Source organism: Camelus ferus, chromosome 14 (assembly GCF_009834535.1).
Source record: "Camelus ferus isolate YT-003-E chromosome 14, BCGSAC_Cfer_1.0, whole genome shotgun sequence".
NCBI classification, from domain to species: Eukaryota; Metazoa; Chordata; class Mammalia; order Artiodactyla; family Camelidae; genus Camelus; species Camelus ferus.
Window position 1 is genome coordinate 18,127,314 of NC_045709.1, and position 15,379 is coordinate 18,142,692.

At 41.1% G+C, this 15,379-nt stretch overlaps 1 protein-coding gene across 1 annotated transcript in view; it reads right to left on the reverse strand.

Annotated features, from left to right (window-relative positions):
• The window catches only part of B3GLCT (beta 3-glucosyltransferase), an 83,651-nt gene that overhangs the window by 41,927 nt on the left and 26,345 nt on the right, over window positions 1-15,379 (reverse strand). The window contains exons 5-6 of the mRNA XM_032496341.1: window positions 5,084-5,160; window positions 4,485-4,596 (exon numbers count right to left, since the gene is read on the reverse strand). Of these exons, the coding sequence (XP_032352232.1) occupies window positions 4,485-4,596; window positions 5,084-5,160 (189 nt within the window). The remainder of the gene's footprint in view (window positions 1-4,484; window positions 4,597-5,083; window positions 5,161-15,379) is intronic.

Consider the following 15,379-nt stretch of genomic DNA (forward strand, 5'->3'; position numbering starts at 1 on the left):
TTAATGGAAAATTACCAGGCATGCCAAGAAACAAGACCAGACCAAAAACTGAAAAATGAGAGATTCACAGATACATCAAATTTTGCAGTTAAAAAATAACTACAATTAATGTTTAAGACAATAGATGAAAAGATGAAGATTTTTACCCCAAAAAACTAGTATCTATAAACAGGAGTCAAATGGAAATTCTAAAACTAATTAATGCAGTAACTGGAACTAGAAATTCAAGAGGATATTAGACATAATAGAAGTGAGAATTAGTGACCCTGGAAGGTTAAGTTCAGTGAAAAATATCCATATTGCTGCACAAAAGGGAAAACAAAGAGGAACATACAGAAAAGAGCTTAAACGCAACATGGGACACAATGAAAGTTCTAAAATATACGATGCTGGAAACCCAGGACAGGGAGAGACAATGGAACTGAATCAACATTTGAGGAAATACAGGCTGAGAATCTTCTTTAAAAACTGACAGAAAGCATCAAGCCATAGATTCAAGAAGCTCTATAAACTCTAGTCAAGACAAATACAAAGAAAAGCACCCACAGACATATGTCGGTTGAAAACCCAAAGAGAGAGAAAACATTAAAAGTTGTTTTCGGGGAGGGGTGCACACATTTCTTTCAAAGGAGCAAAAATAGAACAACTTTTCAACAAAAACGGGAGACATGAAAGAAGGGAGCATCTTTACAGTGGTAGGAGGTTGCTGCCGACCCAGAGAGCTACACCTAGTGAATCTCTCTTAGGCGGGGTGGGGAACCACGCAAGCTTATGAGCAGGTGGGCGAGGTGGTCTGAATGACAGAGATACGGGATTGTCAGGATGGCGAGAGTGGGGAGCAGGAGACCAGCGGGGACGCTCTAGTCACGGTCAGCGGGAGGGTGCAGGCATTCAACAGGGAGAGGAGAAGTGGACAGCAGATGGATTCTGGAGGCAGACTCAGCTGCAGTTCAGGGGAGAGGAGTCCACCACCAGCCCCAGGGTTCTTTATATGAGCAACTGGATAGACAGTGAAGCCATTTCTGAGATGAGGGGACTGAAGATGGAAGAGGTTAAAAGGGGGGTGAGGAGTTCGGTCTTGAACACGCTGAGCTGGGGGTTCCTGTGAGACAGGTAGGTAGGCGCCTGACATCAGAGTAGGGCGCCCATGGCACACTCCCTCGGTCCCTTCACACTTGGCTAAATGTGACCTGACCTGTGCGGTATTTCCTGAACACCCTATACAGGAAAGCAAGCCCGCCCTCAGTCTATCCTTTATCCCTCTTACCTTGCTTTCTTTTTCTCCAGACGCTTATTGCCGTCTGACACATTATTTTACGTTTGTCTACTGCCTGTCCCCCCGCCACGAGAACATCCCCTCCTGGTGACCAGGGATGCTGTCCATCTCGCTCCCCACTGTATCCCCAGGGTACCTACCACGTCACAGATGTTCCCGAGGGCTGTGTTCAATGAACACAGCAAGCCTGGGAGAGCTTTCAGACGCAGCTGGTAAGGAAACGTCAGCATGCCACTTATATCAGCTACCCTGAAGACAAAGTCTTGTATATCTTCACTCTTATCCAACCACCACCACCTTGCTCCCCACTTCTTATCAAAAAATAAAGCTGCAGGAGGGATGCAGACTGTCTCCTAAGAGCCTTCTGCCTACGGTTGAGTTCTGGGCGCCTCCCAGAGTCTCACATTTGGGTCATTTCATCAACAAGTCATGAACATATGTGAAAGCCGGTAACACAGCTGTGTCCGGGCCCACAGCCCCACCTGAGGATTTCCTCTCGACACTCCATGGATATATTAAGTCACCCCTGGGCAAGAGAAGTAATTACAAGGCCAGCAGCCATGGCCTGAGAAGGAAATTCAGCATCTTTTTGAAAAACTCAAACTACTAAACATTAACCAATGTGGAAATCATCAGATTTAACATACTATGCAAATATAGCTTACTTAAAATTAAAGAACATAAACACCAGTATAGTTAAGCATTTTCTCACTGATCTTTCACTATCATAATCTCCCGTTCCAAACATGTATTTACACGGGACACACTTTTATGTTTTAACAACTAATAGTGGTATTCAGCTATTACCTAGTATATAAGGTTGTTTTTCATTATTTTTGTGGAGGGGTTATACTGTAAACTGCTCTAAGGGAGAAGTTAATACAGACTGAGTGAAGAGACACCTCCCCATCCTTCCTAGTGATTTTCTTAATGGCTTCTTAATAAAGACAATTATAATCAAGACAAACTGCAAAAGAGTAGGTCAGACAATGTCCTTTTTAGTATCTCAGAGTTACTCTTTGCCAGCACTCATGTCTCACCTCTGTTAAAAATAAAAAGATTCAAGACGCTTCACCAATGCACACATATTAAAAGCGCATTGTGAGGAAAAACAGAAAGACTTCAATAAGATACAGACATGTATAGAAATCACCTAGAAAGGCGACTTAACAAAGATTAATCACTTTAGTAAAGATTAAAGGTTTTCATTTAAAATAGTGTATAAAAGCATAAATTTGCATTTAATAAGAATGACAGAAAATATACTGAAGGGAAAAAGTCAGAATCAGACAAAATAGCAGATAACCCTAATGCATTGTATAATTATTATTTTAATGTAGTTCATATGTAGCAACATCAAGCCAGGTTTGTTTCATGCTTTTCTCCTAAAATTTTATGCAGTAGAAGGACAAACCCACACTGGTTTGGCTAACTTCAACATTATGTAATTCTTACTTCCTCATGTTAGTTTCAAAAGAAATAAAGCATCTAGATTGTTTTTTTCCACATGGTAGAGCTCGAAAAAGAAGAAAATATCTCATTTTTACCTCTGTTCTGTACTTGCTTTTCATGAACTTGCTTTGAACTTTTAGATTTATCATTCTAATTTTCATTCTAAAGTACAGTTAGTCACCATCTTCTGTACAGAATTAGAGCTATGGCGAATGTGAAAATAACCTCCAGGCGAAATGGACACTAGCAGGAGACTAAAACTCCTACATCCGAAAAAAGGTTTGGGAGTTTTCCTCAAGTCAAAGGAAAACATAAAAGCCTAACTAACGTCTGACATAAAACACAGCACAAAGTACACAGATGGTGCTTAGCATGATCTCAGAAGCCTGCATGAGACACGTTCATAATTCTTCTCTCCTTTGAAGGAATTTTTTTTTTAACCTAACAACCTTCTCATTCAATTTTATCTGTACGTTCCCAGAACTCAAAAGCATAAAGAGAAATCATAATGGGTCCTTCCAGCATTTAAAAGGCATGAAAACCAGTGGTTTTATTATAGTAACAAACTTTCCAGCCTTTGAGAATTAATCTAATGGTGATGGCTACCCAACTTTGTGTGTCTACATCAACAAACCAAGCAGGGTCCCGGAACCAACCCACCGTTCCTCATCCACGTGCCAGTTAAACCCGACTCCCGCCTGCAGTGGGCATCAGAACAGGGCTGAGCTGAGTGTCCAGTGGTACCAGAAGGGGCCCAATTCTGCTTATTCCACGTGTAAAGAATTCCATTAAGTGACCAGGGTGTGACCTGGCCTTCTCCAAGAGAACTGAACAGCCTGATTTACTTTGGACACATTTCCAGGGTAGCCTCTACACCTCCAGAGACACTGAACACAGCCCAGCTGTCCTGCTGTCTTTATAGGGTCATTCAGTCCTTCACAGATATTTCCTGACCACCTACTAAGTGTTGAACACCCCTCAGTGCTAGGAATTGGGATGTAAACAAGATCCAAACAAGATCCAATTGTGACATCATATCTGCACAAGGTAAAATTTAGAAATATGAATGCAGTGATGACCTTCTCACATAAGATGCATTCTGTCTCATTTCCAGACCTTCTCAAATATTGTTCCCCTGCTTAAAACGCTTCCTCTTCTTAACCTCTACTCATCCCACAGGGCTTGGATTAAATGTCACTCCCTGTCATGACCTTCCCAGGTCAGGTCTGAGGCCCTGCTCTGTGCTTCTAATAGAGCCCAGTGTTTCCCTTCGTAAGGTGTCTCACTGTTAACTATAATTGCTCCTTTCATAGTCCGTCCTCCCCCTGAGACTCTGTACCATGCAGGTGATCAGGAGCCTTGTCTGTCCTCACCCCTACGATCACTCCTTGATACACAGTTGGTCCTCAAAAAATATTTAATATCTAAAATAATGTGTGGTCATTGTTGACGAAGAGAAATAACCAACTTAAACTTACTTTTTAACTCTAGGGTGTAGTTTTTAACTTTTTAAAACTGCTAACACATATAGATATTTTTTTCATTTGAAATTGGCTCATTATAAGTTCCATCCTCTGAAAGCTCCAAACCACAAAGAGAATTATTTAACATTGCTTCCAGATAGCCAACTATTATTTCACTTTTTTAAATTTTAAATTAAGTGTTTTTATTAGACTGAAAAGGCTCTTAATCAAAGTTAAACTTCTTTTAAGCATTTTCCCCAAAAGATAAGTACCCGTGTGGAGACTGTATTCACCTTTGATGGGTCGTATCTTCTGAGTGTTTCTAAGAGTTCTGGAATTTGTATTCTTGTCTCTTCTTCACAGAAGAAAATCCAAGATGAATTTCTGCTATATGTTACAGAAAAGCTGACAGAAAGAAATAGGTTATAGTAATCACTTCTATAATAAGGTTTAAAACTCATAAGCGGGACATGGATGAAAAACATAAAATGGCAAGGAACCTGGATTTTTTTTCCCCTATATTTTTCTTCCATGTATAGTTTCAGCTTATAGGAAAGCCGGATTCTACTGGTTTATGAAACAGCTAGAGTTCTTAAGGTTAATTCTTTCCATGACAAACAGCAATTCAGAAGAGAGATACTTTTCAAGTAAAATATCAAATATATTGACATCATATCTTTTACGAGAGAAACATATTTAAAAATAAAAGCTATTCATGATTAAGAATCAATCATCATGAAATCTGATTAAGGGAGTAGTGAGAAGGAAAAACAGAGTCCAAATTTCCTTTACTTTCCTAACTCTGAGGAAAAACACCCCTTAGTAAGAAACCCAGGGAGCCCCCGAGGGTCGGGCAGAGACGCCGGTCACGCACACAGCCCAGTGAACGTACTGCGGTAATAGTGGAAGTATGGTCCACGCGCCTTCCTGCTGGGCAAGCTGGTGAAGGAGGAGCACTCGGGGGCCTTCCTGAGGAAACAACCATCAAAGCAGAGAAATAAATAGAACAGACAATAGGACCACAATTTTTTTTTAAAAGATTCAGATTTAAGACCAGGTATTTAAAAAAAAATATATATATATATATTTTTTTTTTTAATTTTAAAAGATCTGATGTTTTATTCTTTACACCACTCTCTCTTTTCTTCTCTTCAGGAGCTACTAGAAACAAAGGATTTTAGCTGAATCCACACAACTTCCCCACCAGCCAGGCTCCAAACAGGGCCCACGACCTCCAAGAAGGGTCCTCAGTGAGACCAGAGCTGACCTGAAACTTGCAGAGCCCGGGGAAGTCAGGGAAACTCAGCGGCGTAAGGACAGTTTTTATTGTACACACGACAGCGGTAGTACACGGAAAATAAAACACCTCGGCTAAACAAGAGCGTATAATGCCCCATTTACCTCCCGTGAAGAAAACAACTTTCAGAGTGCCCTAAAAACACTGAAACACCGCCATAGTGAAGAGCTTTGGATCTGTATACTAGAAACAGAGTCCCTAAGGATTCATAAGGCAAAAACAGTAATAGCATAATGATGGAAGTTCAGAATTTATAAACTTTGGAGGAACTAAGATCCAGAAATAAGATACAACTATGGTTGAATATGCATGGAGACACATACATACATACAAGAAAGAGACTAATTGTTAAACTATAAATGTTAGCTTTGAAGTTAAGCACTATTCAATGAATTTCAGGTTGTGACAAGCCAAAAGTCAGAAATCTAATACGCCTGAACACCCCCCCCAACAAACTTTAGTATGTTCTGTGTTTTATACTACCTACATCCTGGTAACTGTTACAGACAAAAGACTTTAAGAAGAAATGATTAACCATCTGAAACATTACCACAGTAATGAAGATTCCATACGAGTCCTGAAGTTCATATAAGTTTATTATTTAGGAAGAAAAGAATGGTTTTTAATTTAAATCTTTGGAATCTCAAATAAGCCTTATTTCTTTATATAGTATTTTTAGCTTCCATGTACAAATATGAAATGTAAAAACAGTAGTCAAAGGTCCAATCACACAGTGTGGCACGTTAGAAAAAGCAAACCCTAAAGGATGAATTAACAGCTACCCAATATAATTCTGGGCTTTCCTACTGTTGATTCTGAATCTTGCAGTAATTTTCAATGTCTTTTCAAAAATTGCTATGTGTATTTATATATATATATATATACACACACACACACACATACACACACACACACACACAAACAATAGCTATATGCTATACACATGTCATATATACATATATAGCTATATGCTTTATGCATATAAATGCCATATATATACTCATGAGGGATTATGTAAGAACAAAAATCATATGTGAAGAAAACTAGTAATATTAACATTTGCATAAAACCTTCAAATTATTATGGGTGTGTGCCAATATGAACTAGCTAGAAAAGAAACAGCAAATACTAAAAAAAGGTTTATAAGAAAGTAAGTAGCAAATGAGCAATTCTGTAGCAACTGAAATTATAATAATGAACACATTATAACCATGGGAACTTCTTTATGTTAAGTGAAAAAACAGACATGATTCCAACTGTGTAAGACACATTCACACATGAACAGAGACTGGAAAGGAGTGAGAAAAATAAAGTTAAAATGTATTTTAAGTAAAAAATTATTTTGGGCAGAAATAAATACAAAAATTTGGCTTCCAAACAAGAACTACCCTTCCGAGTTATAGGAACTATCCAAGTGATGTCAGCAGGTGTTATACGCAGACGGTGACCTCAGCAGAAAGGCCGTGAGGGCCCTTTCCTGGCAGAGATGCAAAGACAGACGTGTGAAAACCTCCTGTCATGACAGTAAAAGTGCTGTAGGCTAAGGTTTAGTCAGTACAAAGAAAGAGTTAAATTCTAGACTAAAATAAACTCTGTGGATTGCTAGTGGATTACAATCTTTCCCATCTCAATTACTTCTTGTTTTCTAAATCATATGCCTGGCTTTCATATTTGCTTCAGTTGGTGAACACAAAAATGGCAATCAAGTTTTCTGTACCTCTCTGTCTCCAAGTAGAAACATTTCACAAACCAGTGTGCTTTGTGCATAATTATCTCCAGATATGTGCCAATACCTTTATCTCAAAAATATAAAATAGGTCCTACCTTGATGCTCAGAAACCTGCTCTTGATTAAGCCAAAGTCATTTCACTTATAAACTTTCACCTACTAATCCTCAAAAGGGACCAAGAGCTTTTATTCTTGTCTTATATATATGTGTGTATATGTGTATATATGTGTGTGTGTATTCTGTGTATGAACACACACAGACCCAGACTTAGATACACACATACTCGTGTGTATTAGCACTTCTAAGATAAAATAATTTAAAAGGTCACAATCAAATTTCCCATCAAATGATCAAACGATCTTATCTCAGTTTTACCACTTGTGGTTGTGACAATTTATGTTCTGTTCTATTTACACCGCCACAAGACTTAGACCTCCTTCAGGGTGCCGCATCACCACCTTACAGCACTTTAAGATACAAAGAGAGTTCTTTTAATATATAATTGGATGGATGAATAAGAAAGTTTTCAGATGAAAAATCAAAGAAAAAGTAAGAAAATGTTCTATCAACAGAGTCCTCTGGAGTAAAAGCTACAGTAAAGACACCCATGCGTGCAGTGCCACCTGCCGTCAACCGAAATGACGCCTCTTCGCCAAACCATGCTACTACTTCAAACCTAAAAGGCAGGGAAAATTCTACCAAAAATTAGATAATGCCCTAACAGAGGCAAGCATAAAGGGGCTAAAAATACAAATAATCTAATATGGGAAAATGACAGGCAAGGAAAAAAGTGAAAAAGTTGATTACAGTAATTTAAACATCTTATATTAATGCTATTTGTCTCACTGATCCAAAGTCTCCCTTTATTTTCCATCATCAGCATTGACCATGGTCTGCTAATAAACCCTTTGAAGTCAGAAAGCCCACTGGACCTTCAGGCAGTACTTCCTCTGAACATGTTTTATTAAGGCATAGTCGTATTTAAATAATAATTATTGAGAACCAACAAATTCAAAATCAACACTCTAATTCATTACCTGGTTCTTATTCATACTTATCACCTTCATTTGGGAAAGGGGTTTGATTCCACAGCTAAGCACTCTAAAAATGCTTTCAGCATGGAGAAAGCCCGTTATTCTTGAATATGGAGGGAGAGATCATTAAAAATTTATATCTAGAAATATTAATAGTATGAATGAAAAAGCCAACATTTGAACATGGATCAAAACAGATTAATATTTTAAATACCATAAATAACTTAAATTACTAGGCAAATTTGGTTGTGAACCACTTTTGTCTTTCTGCCTCTGTCTGGAAAAGATTCAGCTAATGTAACTCCATGATGTTGGCCTTTTCCCTTGTCCACAGACTATTTCCCACTATTTGTAACCTGTCCATACCTTAATTTAAAATATAAGCCTGGCAGTATAGGAGTTTATGGTCTAATTCAATCCCATTACTCAGAGCAAGTACTAAATTAGAAACCAAAAGCCAAGACATTTGTTCAGTGTTAGGCAAAGGTTCTGAAGGACTAAATCTTGTTTTAAGACTGATTCCAGTTCAACTGTATTTCTAAATCCCAATCATTATATAGTTCTTAGGCACTGAACTGAGCTTTTAGACCAACAAATAAATTATGATGAAAATTAACATCTGTTTATTGTTATAATTTCTTCCATAAGATGTAGGTCTATCTTATGAGGATAATAACCAAGATGTATAATATGCAGTTAGGAACATATATCAGACAGATTTACTAGCCTTTAAAAAAAACAGTATTCATTTATGGACCAGTAGATTATATGTGATACCATAACAACAAACCTTCCAGGAATCTGAGCCTATATTAAAACACATTTTTTTCCAGAAACCTGTCTTAATCATTAACCATCATTTCCTAACAAGAGAAAAATATTACCTCATTATTTATATAATTTACTTTTATTAACTATTTACTTTGAAATGCGTTACTAAGTACATTTTTATAGCTCATATAAATCTGTTTTAACCAATCATTCACCCATTCATGAAAGGCGATAAAGCTTAGCATTTAGGAACCCGATTTCTGGAGCCAAAGTACTTGCATCAGAATCTTCGCTCCAGCTCTTCGGAGCCACACAATCCTGAGCAGGTTCCCAGACCTGCCTGTGGTTCTGTCCTCTCACCCCTAACACAGGGAAAACAATTCTCCTGGGATCAAGGGACTTAAAACATGCCAAGTACCTGGCACAAGCTTGAACGTGATGGTTATTAATAGTATTATTGATTTTACAATATTTGTTGAGCAACTACTACGTGCCAGGCGCTGTTCAAGGATCACAGCAAACAGCTATGAACAGACAGGGCCAAATCCCTGCCCTCTCGGATCTCAAGTTCTAACGAAGGAGACAAATAATAAGCAAAGAAATCTAGAATATAACGTCAAGGATAAATGGTATTAAAAAAAAAATAAAGCCAGCTAAAGCGAGAGACAGCACAGGCCACTGTTTACTAACCAGCGTGGAATAATCTGCACACACCAGCCGCGCAACCTGCCGCCCGGCCTGCGACTGAGGCCCCGTCTGTGTGTCGGGGAGCAGGTGGGAACCGAGATGCCGGCCTGGCCGCACCACTTACTAGTGACTCTAGCAGGGGCAAGTCGCTCCACCCCTCTAAGCCTGAGTTTCCTCTCTGCAGACGGGGAGAATCACAGAAACCGCTTCACAGTCTTAAGCGAGTGATGCCCGACAGCGGCACAGCGTCCTGGCAGGAGCGCCAAGTGAGGCAACGCCCGCGACCGGCGCTCACGGGAGTCGGCCGTGATCGCGCTGCAGCTCCGACCCGTCCCTGCCGCAGACCCAGCCCCACATTTCAGGGCTCTCCCTGGTCCCTGCAGCCCCGCCTTCCCAGACTAACTCGCCGCGTGAGCTCACGGAGTAGCTGACCCCTTGGCTCCTGTCCTGGGAGACTGAGATGCACCGTCTCCATCACTGAGGGTCCTCGCAGTCCTCCCAGGCGGGAGTCTCACAAACTCTTACTGTTCCTTCAAGCTCAGGTCAAACGTCAGGACAGAGCCTTCCGGCAGGGCTGGCTGCTGCCCAGCCTGGGTTCTCGTGGCTGATGTGGCTGCAGACCGTGACATGAGGGTCTCCCCCAACATGAGCCTCCTGGAGGCCGGCAGAGGTGGGGCCCGTCCACAGTGACTCACTGGAAGGATCGCCCAGTCGCCCCACAGGATGTCACCCTCGTCCACACCCCAGCACTAGCCTCCTCTACACACGTGTGCTGCCTCCTCGCTTGGTCCCCACTGTCACCACCAGACACTGGGCACTGATGTCACCACCAGGGGAGTGAGATCTAAAGTGACCACTTCTCTGGGTCCCTGGCTGCAGACTCAGAATCCTGCATGGCCACATCCAACTGTCCACCATCTCTGAGCTGGGAGGACCCAGCGCCTGGCCTCTGAGGTTCTTCGTGGGCCAAGCCCACCTCCCACCAGACTCACACAGGGTCCCAGTTCTCCGGGGAGGGAGGGGGTCCAACCACTGGGCAGTCGACATCCAAGACGGGGTGTGAAGAACTCACTGGCGCTGAGCAACCCCCTGAGGAAGGGAACTCGGTCTCACTGTTCTGTTTTCTCCTGGGGCACCTCACCTGGGCCGTGTGTGAGTAAATATTCCATAAAGATATCATTAGATGCATAAATTCTTATCCAACAGCAATGTAATTAAAAACTCCAATTTAACAAACAATTTAATGTGATTACTTAATGCCTATGGATTACTACAAAAAATGAAATTTTACTAAGTAATTCAGCATCCAATTGCTCTCATCTAAAAAGGGAAGTTTAGTGGAAGAGCAGCTTGACTCTCCAAGCTAACATTTTAATGAAGCACTCACAGTCTCCTGGCCAATACAGAAAGTCTAAAAATAGACAGTGCAAGGCCATTTTCTCCAGCTTCTTTGCACCAACCTGTAAAAGGCTTTGCTCTCCGCTTTCCTGGCTTATCTCATGGAAATGAGTTTTTTTTTAAACTAATGAGCCAAGGCCTGACTAACTCTTCTCAAGAAAATAGTGATTTTCCAAACTCTCTGTGGACAAGCAAAAAGAATCATTTATCTGCAAGGCTGCAATTCTGCCAGGTTTTAAATGAAGTTCATACCACGAAAGTCGGCAACAGAATTAAAAGTGTCTGTTCTCTTTAAAAGCTATTCAGCCGAAGGCCAGAAGAGTGGGGGAGGTTTCTGAATAGTCTGGCTCCTTTTGGCCTCAAAGGGGAAATGTAATCCAACATCTGCCATAAAATGAAATTTACAGCTGCACCATACACTCCCCACCTCCCCCCCCCCCCAAAAACCGCCTTATAAGCATAACTCGCTTCTGAATTTTCTTTTCTGCGTTTGTGGGATGCCTTCATTGGTGGTTCTGCCCCATCTCAGGTCCTTCCTTCACTCTGAACCCTGCCCTTCCCTCTCTGCCAGCATCACTCCCGCAGGGACTCATTCCCCGTTCCTCATTCAAAGTGACTCCCCAGCCAAGCATGACCCGTGCCTGGCACTAAGATTAAAGGTCACACTTTAGAGTTTTCAAAATAGTATATGAATCCTTATTTTACTAGAACCTACTTTAAAAACACACACACACACACACACACACACAGTGATACTTTATCCTCTCTCCTTTATTGTTTCCAGTTTAATCTTACTTTGAAATTGCTTTGGAGAGCAGTAATAGTTTCATCATTTTAAGCAAGTGTCAATACATTTCTAAAGCTACAGTAAAAATCATCTCAATCTAGATGTAAAGTTAGAGATGAGGAGTGTGTGCAATGATTACTCATTGTCACTGCTTCAAAACTGATCAACACTGTATCTAAAGCTTCTGTGGTAGGGCTGTATCATGTTCTAGTTTTCACTTTAAACTGCAGAGAATAAATTAAAATGAAAATAAAAAAAAAATTATCTCAATCTAGGATCAGCCTTGGTCACTGGGTCCCAGGTCCCATAGGGGAAGAAAAAAGACTCTCAGATGACAGCCTCTCCAACACAACATAAACAGGGTTCTCCAATAGAGTCTTCACCAGGGACTGAGCTGTCTGTGCCCCTTTTCGGTTAAAAAAAAAAAAAAAAAGGAATTTCCACACAAACATCCACTCAAGAAGGAATTTTTTCAAGTTCAAAAAAAATAAAAGTCAAATCATAATTGGTGCACAGATGCTATGCACATAATAGGTGCTTAAAATGAAATCCAATGAAGAGCCTGATTAACTCGGAGACTGTCACACAAACTCTCCTTCCGGGTTTCTGTGGCCTCACCTCCACCTGGCTTTTGTTCACGCACCTCTTTAAACAGTCAATCTTTATAACTTCGCATTCCCCTTCCATCTGTAACGCAGGGAGAAAACTCAGGGGAAAAAAGGAGCACTTTTTCCACATCTGTATTCTTATAACTACAGATGTGCATTTAGGAACCCGTATTGGTCAGCCACATCCCCCGCCTCCCCAGCCTTACTTTCCACCTATTTCAATCTAAAAAGCTCACTCCTCCTGTTAATACATGCGCTACTCATCCCCCAGACTGTGCCGCCTGCCACAGACTCCAGGTCCCCCGGGCATCCCAGCAGCAGACCGTCCTGACAGTCAGCGTCTTTGTCTTCCGGATCCGATCCCTGTTCTCAGCTGACATCCCTCCAGCTAACTTCCTGTCTCTCCTCCCTGATCTGACAAAAGTCTTCCTTCTTTATCCTCCCAGGCTTCACAGGCACAGTCAGCACTAGACTTACTCATGTTTTTATACATCACTCTTCTTCCTAAACAGCTCCGTGAGCATCACTTTCTCAAGGGCCCAGGTCCTATGGAGAGATGTCCTTTTATATTCACAAGTACCTCCTACAGCTACAGATGGCCAATTAATGTTTGTTGAATAAACATTTTAATGCATTTATTTTGGACTTCTAATTTCTACTTAATGATAGAGTCACTTCTATTATGAGGCTGTTACCATCTACCTTATGAGTGATTCAAGGAACCACAGTATCTTTTCTAATTCCTAACTCTTGGCTCCACAGCAATGTAGAATGGTTCTCTGAACACAGAAAGCACTTGGTAAAGTCTGCTGGCTTCCTGATTAGAAGAAATAACCCATTATAAGCTTCAAAACCATTACAGACTGCGTTAAAATCTTCAAAACTGGAGATGGGAGTGACAACTCACAATGACCCAGATTATTTCAGAAAACAAGGGAAACAGTGTCACCACTCCGGTAACAACCCCAAGCACAGTATTAAGTTTCAGACAGAAAGTTCTTTTTTTTTTTCTATTCACATGAGAAGCATGAAAAGTGTTTGTGTTTTTAATAAGAGCACACTGACTTGCTAGAGCAGAAGAGAACAGTTAGAAGCAGGTGCGTAACCCCAGAAACTGTTACTTTTCTGCACCTTAATTTTTGGCAGATTTCATAGTGGAGTGCAACTCGATAGGAGTAATGAATAAATAAACAGCAGTTCTAGACATCTGGCAGTGTGGGAGGAACAGATATTTTGGGCTATCAGATAAATATTCAGATGATAAAACCTACCGCTGATTCCTCCCCCATAAGCAGCTTTTGTGAAAGCTCATGGTGGGCAAATCTATGGAGAAAAGCAAAACTGTAACCTAAAGACTTCAGGGTTCAGGGCCCAGGGGACTTCCCACTCCATCAGAGGCACAGCACACACCTGGCAAACCACGGGACTGACCCCTCAGAGGGGGAGCCGCCCGCTCCCCACCACAGGGCTGGGGTGCCCCGACAGCTCTGACTTGAACTCAACCATCCTCCGCTTCCATGGCTGACAACTAAGCTATCAATTCTTTCTCAAGAATATGTCAGTTTCTTAAAAACACAAATTCCAGTTAAGTTGTAACTAGGGAGCCATTACCTGCCTCTTAAAGCGACTTTGATGCCCTATGTTTTGTGCATCTCAGCATTTAATTCTCTGCAGTTAATCTTCTTTGTCTGTGTGCAGTTCTAGGTCCAGGTAGCTCAGCACTGCTCCAAGAACTGTCTGCAGACCCAATGTGAATTGTCCGCAGACCCACTGTGAGCTGTCAACAACCTGTGGCTCTCCAAAACGCTATGCATGGAATAAATTCAACTTTCAATTACATATGTAACATAAAGAACACTATAAAGAGGAAAAAATGAACTAGTATCACACACGGCTGCACACTCTGAAGTCTCCTGGCCAGCTCAACTACCGAAAGACTTGTTAACCCAAATGTGGAATTACCTGAGTCATAACAGAGCACCCTGGATCTCGTGAGCAGTTTAAACCCAAGTGCTAGAATAAAGTCCCTTCATAACTACTTCAGTACTCAGAGCTGGCGTCCATCAGGGAAAGAATTTTGGAATAAGAAAAACAGGCTATCTGATAATTAGAGGGAGGTTTCCTGTGGTTTAGTCTAGGCTCCATTTATTATCACAGAAAGTAGGTGCTGGGAGAGGCGTTTGCTTGATGAGATTGCTTAATTAGGTGTCTTTAAATGCAAAACCAATACTGCCACCTAGTGGCAATTTAAGTCACTGGCTAAATAGGTGGTCTAAACTGCAAGTTATAAACGTAAAGGACAACAAAAATTTAAGTATAAGCACCCTGAAACTAAATAGAAGCACAGAATAAAGTGCTAAAAATGTTCAATACTTTCGAGAAATGGAACGGTTTTCTGAGTTTTAAAAGCTGAGACTCGCGCATCCATGAAAATACAGTTTCTAATGTTGAGCATACAACTTCAAGGTCACATCCTTGAAAGGATCCTTGTCCTCCACATATCAGAATGCAGATGTAAGGGCGGTAAGCCAGCTCCAATCACACAGATGAGGACCAGACACCTGAGCCTATGGCAAAGTCACAAGACGGAAGAAACCGGACCAGAGCTGCCCGCCCCTGCCCCTCAAATGGACTGTGTTGGGGGGAGTAAGGCTCCACCTTCCTTAGTCATTGTTATGCAGTCTGCGTGAAAGCAGTCAGTGAATTTTCTGGTGCTTTTCCATACTGCCTCTCAAAGATTCACTTAATCATGAAATCAGACTCTCAGAGCACCAACTCGTGCTCAATGTTTTATTCTGCTCTTCCCCCTAAACTCTGATTTCACAGGGAAAAGTAAAACAGACATTATATTTAATACGAGAGGGGCTGGCCACTATC